At 41.3% G+C, this 21993-nt stretch overlaps 1 protein-coding gene across 4 annotated transcripts in view; it reads left to right on the forward strand.

Annotated features, from left to right (window-relative positions):
• LOC126276649 (probable glycoprotein hormone G-protein coupled receptor) overlaps positions 1-21993 on the forward strand; it is a 1482411-nt gene that overhangs the window by 1294112 nt on the left and 166306 nt on the right. For all 4 annotated transcript variants that reach the window (XM_049977295.1, XM_049977293.1, XM_049977296.1 and 1 more), the window contains one exon: positions 13781-14073. In XM_049977295.1, coding sequence (XP_049833252.1) covers positions 13781-14073 — 293 coding nt within the window. The remainder of the gene's footprint in view (positions 1-13780; positions 14074-21993) is intronic.

A 21993-nucleotide genomic window follows, 5' to 3' on the forward strand; every position in this document is an offset into this window, starting at 1 on the left:
GTTCAACTGACGATGATTGACGGAATGCTGGGTGTGCATTCTACTCATGTTTACATTTGCCCTCTGTCAACGTCAGCACGTGGATGTGTTCCATTACCCCGAGTACCTGCGCTAAGCTCTGGGAGCGTCAACGTTAATGTTGTGTTATATAATTAATAACGTTGTGTTTCAGTGAATGATGCACTGTGATACATTTTTCAATACGTCTTTAGGTGTTCAAGATAAATGGGACACCCTGTACATCTCCGTGGTGACAACTCCTCCTTTCTGCTGCTCGACAGATCCCATCCACGACTAACGGCAGCCTTTCACACTTTGTAGTTGAAATTAGCATTATGGCTGTCAGCTGTCAAGGGCCTTTTCTCACCGTAAGAAGTATAGCTCTACAATGCGTTCTACTCGTATCTCAAATAACATGGCGTATGCAGAATAAATCTTTGACTCTGCAGTGAGTTGTGTGCTTTCTCCTAAGTTAAAACTATCTGCTGGACAGGAACTTAAAACCCATAACCTCACTTACTGCGCCCTCCATGTATCGCCGGTAAAGGATAAATTCTTGGCTTCGAATCCTAGTTTGGAACTTTTTGTTTGGGCTTTGTGAAGACAGGGAATGAATAAACAAGTAAGTTACATCTAAAATATTTTTTAACAGTGTACACCAAGAATAAAACCATTAACTAGGTCATAATTCGAATATCATCGTATTTTCGTACACGAATATGTTAATATTCCCTTTGCTCTTATATTTAGGGGCCTAGTTCCGTTTGTCATGTTTACGCCATGCAGCATAAATTTTCTGCGTTCAGCGGTCTCGGCGAAACACTTGACCGTATTAGGCCGTTGCCGGACACTAGGGAGAAGGGTGGGACATGTTCCATTTCCTAAACTTTAGCGCTACATCAGAGTATGGTAGCGTCCAGTGGGAACTGTCATTAATCTTAACATAAAAGCCATTTTGCTTATACTACGATATGGAGTCCGTTGACGGAGACCATCTGGAACTTCCGCAGACCTTAGTTGCAGTAATAACATAAACAGACTTGAGTGCGGTACTCTATCCAATTGTTTGTATAAAGGTGCCCCAGATTTTCAGACAGGTTAATCAGTTACAACAGTCAACGGATAAACTGTAATTTTTATTGTTATTCTGCAGGATCCAGCTTTTGTGAGTCTGTCAAGTCCTAGTCTGCTGATTGTGTTTCTGCAGAAACTAGAATCATGATATTTGTCTATCCAACATCAGTGATTGCTTTTTTTTATAAATGTCTATTCCTTTTCAAGTTAATTCAAGTTAACGGCCTACTGTGGTGTTCACTATCGCAGTATCTTTAGCCTTATGGAATTTCAAACGTACATCATCATTCTTTAGTGCTTCAGTATCCCAGTTCTTTGCACGCTGATTCTTTCGGACTTTTCCCTGAAACGTCGGCTTACTCTTCATGATCCCTAAACGGCGATCTAACAGTATATCTGTTCATGGGTATCTCTTGCAATCCAAATATGATTTCAGAATCTCCATATAACCTTGATATAATTCAGCTGGTATCTTTATGTGTCCCCAGGCGTTTCCAGGTTCACCGTCTCCTCTTGTGTTTTTTGAAGAGTGTATGCGCTATTACCACATGAAACTTACTGCAGAAATCGATTAGTCTTTCTCCTCCCTCATCCTACTACTAAATCCGTGTCTTCTACTCCTCCTACTACTGCGTTTCAATCACCCAATCGTCTTGAATTATGCATTCATTATTCTCATATACTTTCTCTGCCTCTTCATCTGCTGCTTGTGACATCGGTATGTACACTTCAACTACTGTTGTTGGTGCTGCTTTCTTGTCGATTCCACTGAGAATAATCCTATAACTGAACTGTCAAAGTAACCCCACTCTCTGCCCTACTATCCTAGCATAACGCGTCCTCCTCCAGTTGTGCCGTTTTCTGCTGCGACGAGTAATAGCCTATATTCGCCTCATCACAAATTCCTATCTTTTTTCCGTTTCAATTCATATCTAGATTGAGCCTTTGCATTTTCCTTTTCAGATTTTCTAGATTTCCTGCCACTTTCAAATCCAAGCTCAAACTAACAGAACGTTATTTTTTGTTGGGTATTCAATGTTTCTCACGTCGTCATATTGAGTTTGTACTAACAATGTTTCAAAGCTGCCGAATCTGAACACAAGAAATGTTTACAGGGAGGAGTACGTTGCCACTAGATACCGTGTAGTGATATTAATAGGCATATTTCTCAGCTTCACGGCGTTGAGGCAATATATTTCTTTTAATAATTCTTCTTATTTGTATGTTTTATATAGCATTACTGATGATAAGTTTGTCCCGAAAAGTCTCATAAGATGAGAAATAAAGTTGTTTTGGCCATCAAGTCAAGCGTCTAGCATTTAATGCCAGTATGGCTACAGATTTCCTTAGAGGGTTTTTGTCTAAAGTGGTAAATCATCATTTTAATTCTCACGTGGTTTCAGTATTCTGTATACTCTGATTTACCCGTGTATTTATTGTTTTTATTTAATGTTCTGTTTCTTATATAAACTGCGCAGCTGAAGAGATGGATTCTAGCTCGTGCGACTCCGCTCAAATTCTCTCACCCAAAAGTAGAATGAAATGGACAATAAATGAAGAAAAGGAAAAACATACACTATTACTGTCTGTCACACGTTTCGGTGTTTATGTATTATTTTTGTTCTTGGTATTATAAAACGAGGTTTCTTTACAACTGTTTAACAATACATGCATTCAGTATTATTCTTTTTTATTACTGATATTTCTCTTTTCTAAAAAATGATGCCTAACATAAATATGGATTAAAAACAACCTCTAAAAAGAATCAAGGGCTCAAGAGACTGGAGTCAGATACATCGTTGCACATGTAATCAGCCAGCTGCTAAGCTCTACTGTATGCCTTCAGAGTAAAAAGCGGAGTTTAAGTACAAAAGGAGAATTCTCTAATAGAGAAAATCAAACAAGTTTCGGTTGGAAGCTCTGTCTACTCCGCTGAACAATATCTTCAGAGAACCCCTTAAAATTAATGGGTTAGGCTACAGTATAATCGCTATTAAAGACTATTAACCGATCATTTTCCGGGTATTCGAATTTACATCCCTGTTCTCTTTCCATACCCCAGAGACATCTCTCTTCTAAATCCACAGAACACGACTAATGTAATAGAATGTAATCTCTCACATTCCAACATGGTTATTTCTCTTGAATGCCGAGGACGAGATGTTCTGTAATATTTAAAGAATACTGTGCGGTTTTCATTTACAAGAATAACTAGCCTGCTATTAAAACATTAATGCATTTCAAAGACATATATACTCATAAATACAGAATACTATATTCAAAGAAAATTAAATGCCTCGAGAAACATGTCCAGTAATGGTGGCTCAAAATGTAATAAATTTGGCTCTCACAAAATCATTGATTGATGCAAAACTCCAAATTACTTAGTCAGATTCAAATGTGTGTGAATTCCTAAGGACCAAACTGCTGAGGTCATCGGCTCCTAGGCTTATACTCTACTTAAACTAACTTATGGTAAAAACAACACACACACCCATGCCCGAGGCAGGACTCGAACCTCCGGCGGGAGGGGCCTCTCAGTCCGTGACACCTCAAACTAAATTACTTACTCATTTGTTCATCGGTAAGATACAGAAAACCATAAACGATGCGCTGCAGACATAATGTGAACATAGGAATCTTCCGTATTCCAGAAAAACAAGAAGACAAAGGCATTTAAAATATTACATCTGTTAAATTCTGGTATTATTTGCCTTTTAGGTTCTTTTCCGAAATCCGCATTTAATGTGCACACACATCCATGCCCAAAGAACGATTCGAACCTGCGACCGTAGTGGCCGCGCGGTTCCAGACTTAAGCGCCTAGAACCGCTCGGCCACACCGGTCGGCGTGATCTTTCTGTGCCAATATTTTGTTCCAGATCTCTGACTGTAAAAACCGTTTTATAGTCGTGTAGCTTTTGTTAGGGATGCAATATCCACAACATCAATATCTTTTGGTATATGTTGTTTCACCATATGCTGATTGAAAAGTATAACGATATTGTCATGTATTCTTAACATGACTTAACATACAAATTCCTCCTTTCCGAAATACCTGTAAACGCTTTATTTAAAAAATTTCATGTATTGCTAGCCTTCACCCCGTTTTTATGCGAACAGTACTTAGCACACTTGAGTACATTAGATAATTTTTCATTCTCAGTGTAATACTTACACACGGAAATCCATCATTTAGAATTGCTCTCCTGCAGCTGAAATTACAAAAGACCATATATGTATCGAAACAAATCAGAAATGTAGTTTCTTGTCTACATCCCAGAATGAACCTCGCAGCAAAGAAACCAGTGGAGCAAAATCTGAAGGCTGCAGAATACAGAAGCAGCTACGCGACAGTTTATGCAGATAAAAAGAAATACCTTTGAAACAAAATTAAAATGTGACATTAAAATCCGACGCCAGACACAACAACGTTTATGGTAGCATATGCAGTATAATTTCAGAAAATTGTTCAAAACAGAGGACGTACAGGAGAACGGTAAAAATATAAAGAATAATTGAAGGACGATTGAAGATAGTAATTACGAAATCGTTTTAGTTGCCGGAAAATGATATTGAACCATCACGGAAACATTATTATATCAGACACGTTTAGACAAAGAGATGTTACATGATGCATGTGTGTAAGGTCATACTGATATGGTGACAGAAATTAGTTTTTTAGAACTATTATACGTCAAATAAGAAATTAATACAAAAATCGAAAGCAACAGAGAGAAGAATTTGGGGAAAACTAATCTGGGAAACGTAACAAGCTTGTGAGTAGATATGCCATGTGTTTTGTCAATGCACTGTTAAATAACATTAAATAAAAATTACCAAGTACTGCTGGAAAGACTTGACCTAGAAATGTAATACTTAGTATTTTCTGTAAATGAAAGTGAGAAAAGTAACAGCAAGTTATAGGATAATTTTACCTATAAAGGAAGACTTTGGCAGAAATGTATACATGGAACAACTTATATAATTCAACATCATAACGAAAAATGTGAACAAATTATGTTTATTTTACAACTGTCCCCTTGATGGAGCTAATTATCGTGATCACAAATCCCCAAAAACTGAATAAAAGACAGATAAGTGAGATAAAAAATACCAAATACCTTGCATAGTATTCAGAATATAAAAGAGCAATGCTTACCCGTAAAGCTCTTTTGTTTATACGCAAAAATATGCCGCTGTTATTTTAAAGATGACATGTAGCAGAGAAGCTTGTGAATTTTAAGCAAACTTTCCAGTTTTTCGGATCGCAGATCGATCACTCTCTTTATTTCATTAAATCACGGTTGCTGTGTGCAAACAATTGATTATTGACTTAACTTAATGAGTTACAAGACTTGGTAAATGGAGGAAAAACAAGCGTTTACTGTGAGCAAAAACTGGGTTATTCTGTGTGTGTTATGCAGAACGAGTGGCAGTGTGTTAGCTCTGAACAAATAGCTTCAAATTAAACCGTGTTATTGGCCTCTTTCTGTGCATCGGTGAAACACAGGAAGTTTTCTGGTCATTTCCATCGCTTTAGATTTCACTATACTACTAACCCAGTAATTTTTCGTAAAAAACGAATACCGTTCCAGTTCGTCAGAAATCAGCTCTACTTAGAGACGTACATTACATTAATAGTTAAAGCTGATGTTCCAGAGGCTAGCCAAAACGTCCTTATATTCTGTAATTCTATTGTTTCTATAAATCAGGCAATCATCTTTCTATGTTTGTTAGATGATATGTTGGGAGGTAACCTTGATAAGATTCGTCTAATTGAAGAGTTCGGCGCTGCGAATAGAACAATGTTTCCATCACCATAATCGTAGATAGTAATTTGCAATTCCAGTTCCTCACTGAAATTATTGCTATTTTCAAATACAGTCATCGTTACGTTTTCAGACAAGCGGTTTCGCCCCAAACGGCTAACACAGCGCATGGATGATCCTGTGCATCACAAGGATCTAAGGACGGCCGTTCGAGACGGTGGAAACTGACTGTCTGATTATGCCGTAAAATGAAAATGATTTTAACCATTATTGCAGTCACTGTCGTCTCTACAAGATATAATTTTCGTACTTTATGTAACTAAGAAGTGCATTCTAAAAGTATTGTCTGTTTGCTTGTACTTAAATGTTGACGACCCAGAATAAAATTTTACGAGTAGATTGTTCATGAAGCTGTATTCGTTTGGCTGTGAGTGAATGTAAACAACAATGGATTCTAAAATCTTTATTCTTGCCAGTTGCATGCAGTAATTCGATTTTAGTGTACAAAAAGGATCTACAGCTGCTGAACTTCATCGGGAGTTCTGCCTGCGTTATGGGCCCCTATGACTGGAGTCAGGTTCAAAAAATGATGTCGAGAGGTTGCAAACAGCCGTCTAAGTGTGTATAACAAACGCCTACCAAAGTCAACGAAATCGTGCAACAAGTAGACCAAAAGCTCCGATCTGGTCAATGACTAACAATTGATGCGTTGATGGATTTCGTCATGTTGAACGCACTGCTATTTATACAGTCCTCAAGAAAAAGCTGAGACTGCAAACTGCATGCAGGACGGGTACCGAAAATTGTAGTACCTCCTATCTAATAGCCGCACTAGGGTGATTGGTGGTAACAGTCTGGATGTGCACAGCATCAGGCACACATCACATGATTCCGTTTGCTCGCCTTGCGTTTTATAAAGGTATCCCTCTCGGAGAAGATCACACACGGCCGTGGTACAGTTCGAAGTCGCGTCTTGAACTGAACTTGGAAGATGGCGGTCTGTTTTCCAGCAAGGGGCACGTAAATTGGTATCAAGGAAAGCCTTTAATTCACGCAGAGTTTCAGTTCTTGCCTCAACACTGTTCAAAATACAATCACTAAATATTACACAACACCGAACTTCACATTGTGGTCCCAAACCCAGAAGAATTTTATTTACAGTGACTGACAACAAACTTTACGCATAATTTCAGACGTTTGTGAAACTGTTTCTCGCTGACAACCACGAGAAAATGATGAAAGGAAAAAGTTTATCGCCTACTACATTTTCGCTGCTCACGTAGTAAAACTGCCGCAAGAACCATGACGATTTAATTTTTTACTGCTTCACTACTGTCTTCGCGACTCACTTTGCAGACAGGATCAACAAATCCCACTGAATGAACCAGAAAAATTATACCATTTTACGACTCACAGATCACGAAATATGACGTTGTAAATACTGAGAAGCGTGAAAACTGACGCATCATGCATGACGTTTTTATTTATTATTTCCTTACTATTAACACTATTCAGAACACATATGCCGCTGAACGCACCTAGATATATATGTCATTGTACAACATATAGTTCAGGGGATAACGCGTCATAGACATTGAGCTGCCTGAAAATGAAACGACAGGGCGAAACTCATCAGAGATACAGATGAAATATGTGCACAAATACGAGGGTTGGAACTTTAATAGTGGCAGTTACTGCTACAAATTCGTCGAGCAATAGACCGCGCCGCTTGAACTGTCAACACGACTTGCACTGCTAAGAGTATCCTACAGCTTCCACATAGCTGGCAACGGGTTATATACAATGCTGGTGACTACTCTGAAGGTCAGTAAAACTTTGAAACACTTATCTATTTTGTACGAGCTGTAAATAAATAGTTGCCACTATTAAAGTTCCAATCCTCGTACGTGTGAAATATATGTTACGTGTGTACGCCAGTGTTAAATACCTCATCCTAAACCACGGGAACGGTTTCATACGAATTACGTACACATATTAGTTATGTTCTGGAAAGAAATACTGTGGGTCTGGAACCACCAGCCTCCTAACGTGGGATGTTAACGAGGAAAGAGAGAGAAGTGGGTAGGATATGATGGAAATATAGACAGAGAAAAGAGGTGATGGACACAGATAGGGGAAACGAGGAAATGAAAAGAGAGCGGACGGGGATGGACGACAGAGGACGAGATGGACAGCGAAAGGAAAAAGGGGTGAGATGGACAGAGACAGGGAGGGAAAAGGAAAGGGGGAGGAAGAGATGGACAGAGAGATGAGGAGGAGGAAATGGACAGAGAAAGAGAATAGAAGAATGTGAGAGAGAGGGGGAAATAGGAGATGTGCAGAAAAAGGAAAGAGAAAAGGGTGGACAGAGTGAGGAGGGCAGAGTGATCAGCGAGAGGAAGGAGCCGATGGAGAGGGAGAGGAGAAAATGGAATTAAAGGGGGGAGAAGATGGACAGAGGAGGCGGAGCGGTTGCACAGAGAGGGGTGAGGGGAGGGGCGTTGATGGATGGAGAGAGATTACTCTATACAACTACGACGATGATGAGCTCGTTGTCTAGGGGATGCTGACTAGAAACAGTTACTGTCTCTTTATATAATAAAAATAATAAAATTGTTTCTGACATATTCATCAGTTTTAAATAATGTGAGGTTGAACATAGGTGCGGCAATCTATATAAAAATTCCCCAATCTGAAACTGTTGAAGTTTAATAAAATTTATAATGCTGTTTCACACAAACTGAATGTAGACTGGTGACTAAACTCAACTGTGAATTAAAATAGCTCGAGCCACCAATACAGCGGTCATCAAACACACTATATAAGAATGGTTGGAACTTAAATAGTGGCAACTAGTTATTTACCTCTTGTACAAAATAGATACATTTTTGGAACACAACATACGACCAGCTCAGAGTCAGAAGTGATGACACTTTCTGTAGGACCAGACCACCATTTAGCAGGGCAATACTCAAGCACGTACAGTATAAGCTGTTACTTGTTTGACTGTTTGGGCTGTTAAGTGCTATACCACCTACTGCCCTTCCCTGACTTAAGCCCTCGTGAATTCAACTAGATTTCTAAACTGAAGAAAACACTTCACGGCATTCGCTTCAGAACTGCTACAAATTCGGGCAACAGACCGCGACGGTAGAACTGTCAACACAATTGGCACTGCTATGAGTATCCTACGACTTCCACATCGCTGGCAACGGGTTATACACAATGCTGGTGACTACTTTGAAGGTCAGTAAAACTTTGAAACATTTATCTATTTTGTACGAGCTGTAAATAAGTAGTTGTCACTATTAAAGTTTCACCCCTCGTCATTCAAACAATTTGAAAATACAGCAAGTGTTCACAGCTTAAATTGTTCGATGTCAAATCAACAGTAACACAATAAAAATTCTGCTAGACACACAATGTAAAGAAATTAACTGTCGACCAGTGTCGAAATAAATATGGTCCCTGGCAGCTAAGTGGGTTAAAGATAGACTCAGTGCACCTTACTTTAAGACCGATCCGACTTAACTCACGAAAAATTCATGCTCCACTGAACTACTGGCAAAACAAATCAGAGTCTCAACCACTGCAGATTTCTCTAAGTTCCCACTGAACTATAATGGAATATTTCCAAAGATCATGATCGTCCTCACAGATATCTTATAAGTCCAAAATTGCGCGGTCCTGCTTCAGAGCAATGCGCTAGGGAGAAGATGGCCGCCACATTTATAAGTTTTGCACCCTCTTGCCTTGAAATTCCTAACATGTACATCACGTAGCAGAGCAATCACCAGCCTTATTTTCAGTTATTGATACAATACACAAAAAATTAACAGTGTCTTTTCACTGAAGGCCACGGTTTTCGAGTACATGAACAGCAATACATGTTCACTTTTGTACGTTCTTCTTAAATAATTCGAAAACGACAGCCACTACCAAAAATGTTTCCCAGAATAAAATTTAGCAACATTAAATTTCGTAGAAAAAGGTCCTGTTCATTTCTTTTGTAGGACTAATACTTTGCACGTAGCGGGCGAGAGAATGAATAAATCTTCCACGTGTCACGTGTTGCATAAAACCCAGCTGCAGGGGCAGCTGTATCACCCTATATATCTGCCAATTCGTACTTTTCTACTCTTTAAAACAGTGTTTCATAATTTACTCTAATTACCATAGTTTGCCCTGCACATGTATAAATGTGTAACGTGCCATTCATCCCTTTGTGACTGCAGCTGGGCGTATATGACGTTGTACCCGGGTAGTGCACGGATCTGACATTTCCGGGCGGCCCCAGGCACGCCGATCCGTGAACCACCGCGCCCTCCAACCAGCTGTCAGAACCATTCCACCCTGGCCTCCGTCGCACAATGGATATATTCCTCTCTGAGACCTGTTATTCAATTAATAATATGCGAAATAGTTCTACATTACAAAAATTCAGGAACTCAAGATTATCCATGGTTTCTGCCATGAAACACGATTATTTGAATTTTCTAAGCAAGTTCTTGCGAGACTCACAGCGCCTTTCTTCAAGTGCCTGCCATGTAAGATTTTTGAACATTGCTGTTAACCCTCTCGCCATTCAAACGAGCCTATGATAGTTTGTACAGCCCTTCTTCGTATATGCTCAATGTCCTCTCCTAGCAGTATTGAAGTACTTGCTCTACAACTCCTTCATATGAAATCCGTTTTGTAGACAAACTGCAGTTGCGAGATGTCCTGCCACCGAGACTGGTATCAGACTGATACGGCACTGGATGCATATTTGGAAGGTCGGTGGGTCAAATATCTGTCAGGGAAACCAGAGTCAGATTTCCCATAGTTTCTCAAAATCGCACCTTTGAAAGAGCACAGATGATTGCCTTCTCCATCATTCCCCTTATACAAGGCTGTACTTTATCACTAATGACCTCACTGTACGATGAATATTTATCATCCTACATTCCTTCTCTCATTTAACATTCTTCCTACTAATCGTATTTCACATAATTACTTCATATCTTAGAGCTATGGTAGTCTCGTGATTAGTGTACTAGACTCCATCTGTGCAGATCCCGATTTCAACCCCGAATAGAGCCAGGGATTTTTTTCTCGTCCATTCCCTTAAGGACGTCCCCAGGTCCACTCAGCTTGTTTCATAATCGGCACCAGGAAGATTTCTATGAGATAAGAGGTGTCCGGGAATGGGCGCGCCACTCTCCCCCTCCTAGTGCCTTGGCGAAGAAAGAGTGCACCGTATCTACAGTCAGGCCTGTAGACGGCCATGGAAGTCACAGGCTCACTCTAATTCTGTAGTCAAAGAATCCCACACTTTTGCCTTTGGTGAAGCACACAACTTCTAATTTCTTTCCATTAAGTGCTAGTTGCCTGTCTTTGCACCACGCTGACTGAAACTAATACCGCGCACTAAATCATTCGCGTATAACACCAACAGCAACTGCTCCCCTGGAACACAGTAAATATTACACTGAGATGACAAAAGGCATGGGACACCTCCTAATACCGTGTCGGAACTCCTTTTTCGCGGCATAGTGCAGAAACTCGACGTGGCACTGGCTCAGCCAGTCGTTCGGCGTTCCCTGCAGAAGTATTCAGCCATGCTCCACGACGGTCATCCTTAACTGTGAAGATGTTGCCTATGCAGGATTTTGTAATCTAGCTGGCCTCTCGATTCGGGCGATCTGGGTGTCCAAATCATGTTCTTCAAACCCAGTCGCGGACAATTGTGGTCCAGTGACATGGCTTATCGTCACTCATAAAAATTCCATAATTGTTTGGAAATATAAAGTCCATGAATGGCTGAAAATGGTCTCGAAGCAGCCAAACATAACCATTTCCGTCAATTATCTCTTCAATTGGAACAGAGGATCAAGTCCATTCAATGTAAACATTTGCCATACTATTATGAAACCATCACCAGCTTGAACCGTGCCTTGTTTACAACTCGGGTCCATGGCTTCGTGGGGCCCGCGCAACATTCCACTTACTATCAACTCTTATCAACTGAAATGGGGACTTACCTGACAAGAGCCCTCCTCTCCAGTCGTCTGTGGTCCAATCGATATGGTCACTAGCATAGGAGAGGCGCTGCAAACAATGTCGTGCTAGTAGCAAAGGCACTCGCGTCGACAGTCTGCAGCTGTGGCCCATTAACGCCATATTTCGCCGTACTGTAGTACGTCCCACATCGACTTGTGGGGTTATTTCACGCAGTGTTGCTTGTCTGTTGGAACTGACAGATCTACGCAAAGGCTGCTGCTCTCGCTCGTTAAGGGAGGTAGGACGTCAAACGGACCGACTTGCAGCAGGAGAGGCACCACAGGAGATTTTAATTTCCACTGTCTATACATTTACAAATAAATTCATAAAACTTTGTCACCATGACCAGGAAGGATTCAGAATTCAAAAATTGGTTCAAATGGCTCTCAACACTATGGGACTTAACATCTGAGGTCATAAATCCCCTAGAACTTAAAACTACTTAAACCTAACTAACCTAAGGACATCACACACATCCATGCCTGTGGCAGGATTCGAACGTGCGACCGTAGCGGCCGCGCGGTTCCAGACTGTAGCGTGTAGAACCGCACGGCCATAGCGGCCGGCTGATTAAGAATTCACACTAATAGCAAGGAAGTTCGAAAACATAAGTAAGTAATTTTTTTACATGTGAAATTTCATCATTGTTTTCACTTACTCATGGCAGCGTTTGTTGCTGTACGTACACTTTTCTTCATAAGTAAGAGAGATCCTTCGATGTATTTTGCACAGCATACAAACCATACTTAAAGGTGTATGAAACTCTAGAATTTTCCAAATCTATTAAAAACTGTTGTAAAAATTGAGGTAATTAAGTATAAAATTTGTTTTTTTTCTACACATGAAGTTTAAAATACAACAGCTCATTCGTTTTTTCATAAATTAAATTAGTTCTAGAGTTACATACACCTGTAAGTATGATATGTATGCTGTGCAAAATTCATCGAAGAATCTCTCTAACTTATGAAGAAAAGTGTACCTATAGCAACAAATGCGGCCGTTAGTAAGTGAAAAAATGATGAATTTTCACACGTAAAACAAAATTACTTTGTTATGTTTTCGAACTTCCACTGCAATTAGTGTGAATCCTGAGTCCCTCTTGGTTATTCTGACAAAGTTTTATGAATTTATTTGTTAAAGTATAGACCCTGGAAATTAAAATATGCTGTGATGCCTCTCCTGCTCCAAGTCGGCCCGTTTGACGTCCTACCCCCGTCAAGTGAAGCGCCGTCGGCCACTGCATTATCCGTGATGAGAGGTAATGCCTGAAATTTGATATTCTTGGCAAACTCTTGAAACTGTGGATTTCGGAATATTGCAATCCCTAACGATTTCCAAAATGGGATGTTCCATGCGTCTAGCTGCAATAACCATTCTGCTTTCAAATTCTGTTAATTCCCGTCGTGCGACCATGATCACATCGAAAACCTTTCCAGATGAGTCACCTGAGTACGAGGGTTGAAATGAAATGGCTCTGAGCACTATGGGACTTAACTGCTAGGGTCATCAGTCCCCTAGAACTTAGAACTACTTAAACCTAACTAACCTAAGGACATCACACACATCCATGCCCTAGGCAGGATTCGAATCTGCGATCGTAGTGGTCGCGCGGTTCCAGACTGAAGCGCCTCGAACCGCTCGGCCACTCTGGCCGGCAGTACTAGGGGCAGCACCCCCAATGCACTGCTCTTTTATACCTCATGTACGCGATACTATACCGTCTGTATAAGTGCATACCGCTATCCAGTGACCTTTGTCACCTCAGTGTACCTCAGCGTCTGTAGGTAAGTTTTCCTTCAGCATGACGTTCTGTACCCTGTCAGAGAGTTTTGGATCGTGGTTAGACGTGCCTCAGGTTGTCCTCGTCATCAGATGGCTCTGTTGTGTGCGCAGGGTGGCGGTGCGGTGCACGCCCGAGCCGGACGCGCTGAACCCGTGCGAGGACATCATGGGCCTGCCGTGGCTGCGCGGCTGCGTCTGGGTCGTTGTGACGGCCGCGCTGCTGGGCAACGCCGCCGTGCTGCTCGTGCTGCTCTGCTCCGCCTCGGACCTCACCGTGCCCAAGTTCCTCATGTGCCACCTGGCCACCGCAGACTTCTGCATGGGCCTCTACCTGCTCGCCCTCGCCGCTATGGACCTCAAGTCCATGGGCTTTTACTTCAACTACGCCTACTCCTGGCAGATCGGTAAGTCAACCGTGCTACACGTAGCTGCTCTGTAATGCGCACGGTAACTACCCAATCAGCAAGCCGCTCATCAAAATTAAAACATTTGAAATTGTTATTGTTGTTTGTTGTTGTGGTCTCCAGTCCTGAGACTGGTTTGATGCAGCTTTCCGTGCTACTCTATCCTGTGTAAGCTTTTTCATCTCCCAGTACCTACTACAACCTACATCTTTCTAAATCTTCTTAGTGTATTCATCTCTTGGTCTCCCTGTACGATTTTTACTCTCCAAGCTGCCCTCCAATACTCAATTGGTGATCCCTTGATGCCTCAGAACATGTCCTACCAACCGGTCCCTTCTTCTCGTCAAGTTGTGCCACAAACTCCTCGACAGTTCTGTTCAATACCTCCTCATTAGTTATGTCATCTACCCATCTAATCTTCAGCATTCTTCTGTAGCACCACATTTCGAAAGCTCCTATTTTCTTCTTGTCCAAACTATTTATCGTCCATGTTTCACTTCCATACATGGCTACACTCCATACAAATACTTTCAGAAACGACTTCCCGACACTTAAATCTATACTCGATGTTAACAAATTACTCAACTTTCGAAACGTTTTTCTTACCGTTGCAAGTCTACATTTTACATCCGCTCTACTTCGACCATCATCAGTTATTTTGCTCCCCAAATAGCAAAACTCCTTTACTACTTTAAGCGTCTCATTTCCTAATCTAACTCCCTAAGCATCACCCGACTTAATTCGACTACATTCCATTATCCTCGTTTTGCTTTTGTTGATGTTCATCTTATATCCTCCTTTCAAGACACTGTGCATTCCGTTCAACTGCTCTTCCAATGCTTTTGTTGCCTTGACAGAATTACATCGTCTTCGGCGAACCTCAAAGTTTTTATTTCTTCTCCATGGACTTTAATACTTACTCCGAATTTTTCTTTTTTTTCCTTTAAAATGCTATTAATTACACATTCCGGACCGACAGGTCGACAGCACAACTCTGGATGTGCAAAAATAAGAAATAAAATTGTCCCAAAAAAATTTTCATGCACCTTAAAACAGGCAACCCAACATACATCATTGCTAATGGGATGCCTATCTTAACGTGCACGAAATATTTTTCGGGCCAGTTTTATTTTATCCATCTTGTAAAAAATTATTCACTGTCGTTTGTCGTTTCATCCCCATCTGCACGAAACACCTTCAGATATATTCACATTTACTATGTTGCTGGTATGGGACCATATCTTTTCAATAAACAGAACCAATTTTAATGTCCACTTTAACCATGGAACTTCTGATTTGTGGATATTTATAACAAAAATACAATGTATGTATATACAGACCATCCATTTTTTCTTGTTTGTCAACTCTACAAAATTTTATCAATTTCCTTCAAGTGTGTACCAGAAATGTGACAATCGACTCAAATGGTTCTTCTGTAAAAAAGAAGGTAAAACATTTCTTAAGGAAAAATATAGCCTCACTAAAAAATTGAAGCACTCAGAAGGGGAGGAGGAAACGAAATGAAACTGCAGGAACGGAGAAGAATTACAAAAACTAGTCAAGTTTACAAATAACTTGGCAGTATAAGCCCACTTATCATTATGATGTTCCAACCCCCTTGGCGTGTATGCTTGCTCTGGTTCACTTGGCAAACGGGCAAAAAGTTTTTGTTTCCAACCCTGTGGCAAGCTGGCAACCAACTGTTGTAACTGGTCCTCGATATCTTGGAACTGGCTCTGGGACGGGGTTGACATCCAAAGTGGTCCCACACATGTTCTACCAGAGTTGAGTCTGAGGATTGTGCTGGTGATGCCAGTACCTCAGCATCACGCAGCCAGTTTATAGAGACACGTATCGTGTGGCATTTCGTGATGAATCGTTGTACCATCATCATTTCCTCAGCCACTACCAGCTGTTACCTGAAGTCATACTCGATGGCTCCCCATGCAATGGTACCAAGTATAGCACCACACCGCCTCTCCAGAACGCTGGAAGAATGGGACTTTTCACCAGGTCGCCACCATAGTCACCCACGATGGTCATCCGTGGCAGTGCAGAACCGCGATTCATCGCTGAACACCATGAGACGCCGTTTATCAACAGTCCACACTTCCCGGGTCGCACCACCCATACACAGCTGTTTGTGTTGTGGTGTCTTCTTAGTCCGGCTGCTGACGCTCTCGACTCTCTTCCTAACACACTTCTAACCGTTTACAAGTCACAGGGATCTGCAGCTCTAATCAATTAGATTCGTGGGTATGGTGTGGACGTGTATTAAGTTACATTCACATTCTCTTCCAGATACTTTGCTTTTTTTGTCAGGCAAATTGTTATAGCTTATACTTCTAGTTGTATAAGGACTTCCCCTGATTAGCCTCACTCAGTCCTCTTGTACACCTGAGAAAATGGACGCTCACTCCTACAACTTTCTAACGTAGCCATGAGCTAAGAAGTTAATTTATGAATTGTAGCTAAGTGTTTATTTAATTTATTAATGTAATATTTCATGAGTGTTTTTGTACTTTTTTAAAAAAAGGTGACGAAACCAGTTTAGCCAGTAGGCAACATATGCGAACATTGGCAGTTAATCTGTGAAGTCATCGTCCGGCCCCTTTAGCTGAATGGTCAGCGCGGTGGAATGCCACACGACGGGGCACGGGTTCGATTCCCGGCTGGGGCAGGAGATTTTCTCCGCTCAGGGACTGGGTGTTGTGTTGTCCTCATCATCATTTCAACCCCATCTCCGACGCGCAAGTCTCCCAATGTGGCGTGGAATGCAGTAAGTCCTTGCCCTCGGCGGCCGAACTTCCCCGAATGGGGGACTCGCGGCCCACAGTGCCGTACGCTCATTTCATTTGTGTAGTCATCTACGGAGGTAAATCGGTAACTGTCGCTTGTTCCTACAACAAGCAATTTCTCTCAGGACGTCTCCCACATATGTTGTCGAAACGTCAGTGAAGTATCGATCACGGTCTCTGAACTTGGATATTTTAACTTAAGTAATCATCGGCCGTGAAAGGCTACACGGTACAAAACATTTTGGTATTATATCTCAAAGACGTTCCATTACAGCGAAAAGCATTACACCACCCAGAAAACTCCTATGAAGAATGAAGAGAATATGGACAAGTAAACCTTTCAACTTAGGATGGATAATCCGGAGTTTATGACTTACAGTTTTCGGTTCTGCAGAATCATACGTATCATTCTGTATAATGGTTACCAAAGCCTTTTGACAGGTTTCATGCTACCCTCCTATTGTCCTATTATATGCTAATCTTTCCCTCTCTCCATTGGGTAGTATAAAAGAGTGTCACCAGGGGTGAACATGTTTTGTGCGATGACCTGATGCAGAATGGCTTATGCTTCATCTAGGGGAACATTACTTAATTTTGTTTTATGACTGGATAGTTCTCCACCACACTTTCACTGGAACGCCAGTAAATTCATGAATGTCTCTGCCAGAGCTTTCAAACAATTGTATCAGGAACATTGATATAAAGATGCTGCCCTGACCTCAGGGATCAACACCTGTAACACAATAAATGGGCTCTTACCTGATTTCAATACAGAATATCACCAATTTTATTTTTGCATCATTACCTTTTAATACTCCTTTGCAAATTTTCAATAAATATCACTAGTTATTCTCTTTCCGTTTGCAAATCGTTAAGGAAATTACAGAACTGAGCAACAAGTATGAACTATCTCTATGCCTGGGATTAACAGCTTTTGATCTTCTGACTGAGTTTCAACCAAATTGGTACTAATAGCCCGTCATAAATAGGGCACTGATTCAGCCTTTGTTTTAATGCTGAGGAAATGTTAAGGACCATGTAATTTTAGAGGGAGATTTAAATGCTAGAACTGGAAAACTGGCCGTTCCTAATTAAATATGTGCAAACGTAGAAGTTACTGTTATTCAGAATGGAACAAAACTAAGGAAATTCATAACAATGAACGAATTGCAGTTAACGAACACCTTCTTTAAGACGAAAGACATTCACGAATTTACATGGTCTGCACGAGATTACCGATCACTAATACGGTATGTAACAGTTAACTAAAAGTTAGCTCCATGAATAGTAAATATTCGAGTGAATGGAGGTGGAAATATAAATAGAGACAAAACCTTGTAAAATTAACATGCTAGATAAAGCGTAGATGGAAAAGTCGATCAATAAAAAATAAAAGTAAAGGTAAAATGAAATGAAACAAAAGGTTTAGGGTACATCTGTTGCACGAAAAGAGCTTAAGAGATCTATATCAGAACAGACTTATACAATTACTGAATGAAATACCTTCTAGTGAAGACAAAAATAAAGAATGGTCTTATAGTAAAAACGTTTTAAAACAGCAAGTGAAGTACGAGATGAAAAACATACAAACGACAGGAAAATAGGTTTAAAAATTTGGAACAAAGAGATACAAAAATCCGTAAAATATAAACAGACGGTATATGATGAACACTTAGAAAGTAAAGTGATTTACCATCGAAAAAGTAATGAAGCAAAAGCGATAGTAAGATTAGCACGTAGGACATCGTGGGGCGTTTACTAGCAAAGTTGAACATGACATCCATGAGACACAAGAAATACTATTACTGAAAATTTCGAGAAGAAAGAGATACGTAAATCACAATGTCATACAAAACATCTCAGTGGATTACACATTCCAAAAAACGATGTTATAATCCACATGCCAAAGAAGCAGTTAACAAAACACAATTGCAAGGAGTAGAGTATACAGATCTGACAAAAGTGAAGACAATTTTTAAAATGTGAAAAACCGGTTATCACCAGAACTCGATGGAATAAATTCCGAATTGATTACCCACGGAGGAATTCTCTCAGGATTAAGAACGCTACATCTCTTAAACATATGCTAAGCAAAATGTGATATACTGGAAGAATAGTAAATGGCGACGCTCATATACTCCTACGAGATGTCTCAAACTTTTGGAGTCAAATAGAAACAGGTGATAGTGGGTCTACAACCGATTGTTTTGAGGTAGGAAACCAATGGACATAAATGCACATTTGTTGTGTTATTGACATACACAGCGTACACCGCATAAAAACAATGTAGCTGACAGTAATTGTAGAGACGACAGCCGGTCTCAGTGCATGCATGGCAACAGAGCATAAAATTCTGCCAGACTCTCAAACATCCCTGCTGTCTGTTGTACCAGAAGGCAGGCAGCTTGGAGCTAGCAAGTAGGTGTTCATCCGCTTCTACGGCGATTTCACTTACAATCGTCTTCACGTAACACCGGAAAAAAATTCCAGAGGGATGAGATTCGACGATCGCACTGGCCACGGGACCTCCCCTTCCAATCCAACGATGAGGGTACGTGTTGTTCATGTGCCCGCAGACATTAACATCTAAGGTGGCTGTGCACTGATTTGTTGAAACCACATCCTTTCACGGACAACAAGGGCTGTGGCAGCACATCTCCTACGAACACCAGGTAACGTAGACCAGTCAAACGTAGAGGTATCAAGTCCATACGTTGACAGAGAATATTTGTTGGTGGCCACCGATGTGGGTGGCGTGGGGATTGTCCACGTACCAGACACGGCTGTTACGGCCGATGATAACACCATCTCTGCTAAATAAAGCGCCATCCGTGAACAGTACAAACTGTACGAAGTTCAGCATTACGGCACTTTGATGGATAATCCTTGTCAGAAGTGAACCCGGGGTTCAAAATCCGTTTGTCCCAGTGCTTGCACATGCTCTTTGTAATTGGGTGTAATACCTATTCAACCAGTACTCTGCATCACGGGGGAAGCCGCTCTGTTTATGGCGCCTTGCCACGGTTCGCGTGTCTCCTCCTCTCGAAAGTTTGAGTCAACCCTTAGGCATGGGTGTGTGTGTGTGTGTGTGTGTGTGTGTGTGTGTTTTGTCCTTAGCGTAAGTTATATTAAGTAGTTTGTAAGCCTAGAGACCGATGACCTCAGCAGTTTAGTCCCATAGGAACTTACCACCACCACCACCACCACCACCATCATCACCACCACCACCACCAGTTCTCCTACTGTATCCTTAGAAGTGTGCGATGCACGAGCAAGTTGAGTCCTTATTACAGGGTGTTCGGTCACACGATACCACACCGTCTCCTCAAAGTCTGGTGTTTGAGCATGTCTTTGGCTCACTGCGGCGCGAACGACCCTGTATCTCGTAAGTTGGTATCGATGGAGATAAAGTTCTTCCATTTAGGATGATGCCTGTTAGGAATGCGTTCTCCGTGCATTCGTACTGCTTTATGGGCCTCAGTGCCAACTATCGTGACGGGTAACTTCCCCCTTCGATTACACATCATACACTGTACACAGTAACACACCTCACCATGGACACTCACATGCTGTTTGATCCAGTGGACAACTGACACCGCTGTGACCGAGCGGTTCTAGGGGACTGATGACCTCACGTGTTACGTCCTATAGTGCTCAGAGCCATTGGGACATTTTTTAAAAGCTTGTTCCTAGTTAGCACTCGAACACGCAAGAAATTAAGAAAATAATCTAGAAACTACACAGGTATCTGTAAATAAACAAGTCGCTCCAGCTGGAAGCTCGTAAAAATATACAACAAATGAACGGTGTATTCGCCTTCTTAGCGGTATGAACAGGAGGTGCTCTATCACTGACGGTCTATCCGACACTGTGATGTGTAAGTTTCCTGAACATTGCTTTGAAAAATCTACATCATAATATTAAATTAAAGGCTATCAAATATCTCAGATGTAATTTTAATGGACGTACAAGCAGGCTTCCGAGAGGGATAATCGTGCAGAGAAGATATTTTCGCACTGAAACTGATAATAGAAGCGAGGCGAGAATTTAATCTGAAAACTCATCTAGCATTTATAGATTATGAAAGAGTAATTGACAGAACTCATAGACATAAACTATGGGCAATAACGGTAAAAGAGAAATTCGTGACTATCTAATTCAAGTCGGCAGAAAGCCTACATATAAACATCAGATTTAGAACTGACATGGATAAAGAGATAATAACCTGAAATACAAACAAATCAAGAAGTCAAACTAGGGTGAAGCGTCTAACGAACATTATTTATTATCTACACTAACGGAAAAAGAATCACAACACCAAGAAGGAGCTGTGCGAGATAAACAAAAAATAGTAGGTGTGTTTCTTCATGTGAAAGATTTTGTATATTCAAATTTCGCTCCAGTCACATACGACTGGCGCCCCTAGAGCTACTATGAGTATGCAAGTCAGGATTGCTTTAAATACAAGCCGTAACGGTCGGGAGCGTTATTTACCTTTGAAACTGCGCGTGGTGAGTTAGTGTCAGTCAAGAATGCCTTTAAGGCGACAAAGACGTCATTCAGTCATTGAACGGCGTCGTGTAATTGGGCTACGAGAAACTGGATGTTCCTTCTGCGACATTCCAGAAAGACTTGGCAGGAATGTAGCCACTGTACATGATTGTTAGCAGCGGTCGCCAGGAGAATGAGCGAGCGAGGTGGTGCAGTGGTTAGCACACTGGTCTCGCATTCGGGAGGACGGCGGTTCAAACACCGCGTCCGGCCATCGCGATTTAGATTTCCCATGATTTTACTAAATCGCTTCAGGTAAATGTCGGGGTGGTTCCTCTGAAAGGGCTCGCCCCACTTCCTTCACCATCTTTCCCTAATCCGATAGGACCGATCACCTTGATGTTTGGTCCCCTCCCCCCCAAATCAACCAGCCAACCACCACAATAATGTACAATCGCAGGTAGACCGAACTCCGGACAACGACGTGATACTACCGAGAGGACAGACCATCATGATGGCGTATGGCTTTGGCGCATGATGCCGCATCTTCAGTAGCTATCTGAGCAGTAGTTGGCACCACAGTGACACACCAAAGTGTTACACATCGATTACTTCCAAGGAGAGCTCCGAG

This window comes from Schistocerca gregaria, chromosome 1, assembly GCF_023897955.1.
Source record: "Schistocerca gregaria isolate iqSchGreg1 chromosome 1, iqSchGreg1.2, whole genome shotgun sequence".
Classification (NCBI taxonomy): Eukaryota; Metazoa; Arthropoda; class Insecta; order Orthoptera; family Acrididae; genus Schistocerca; species Schistocerca gregaria.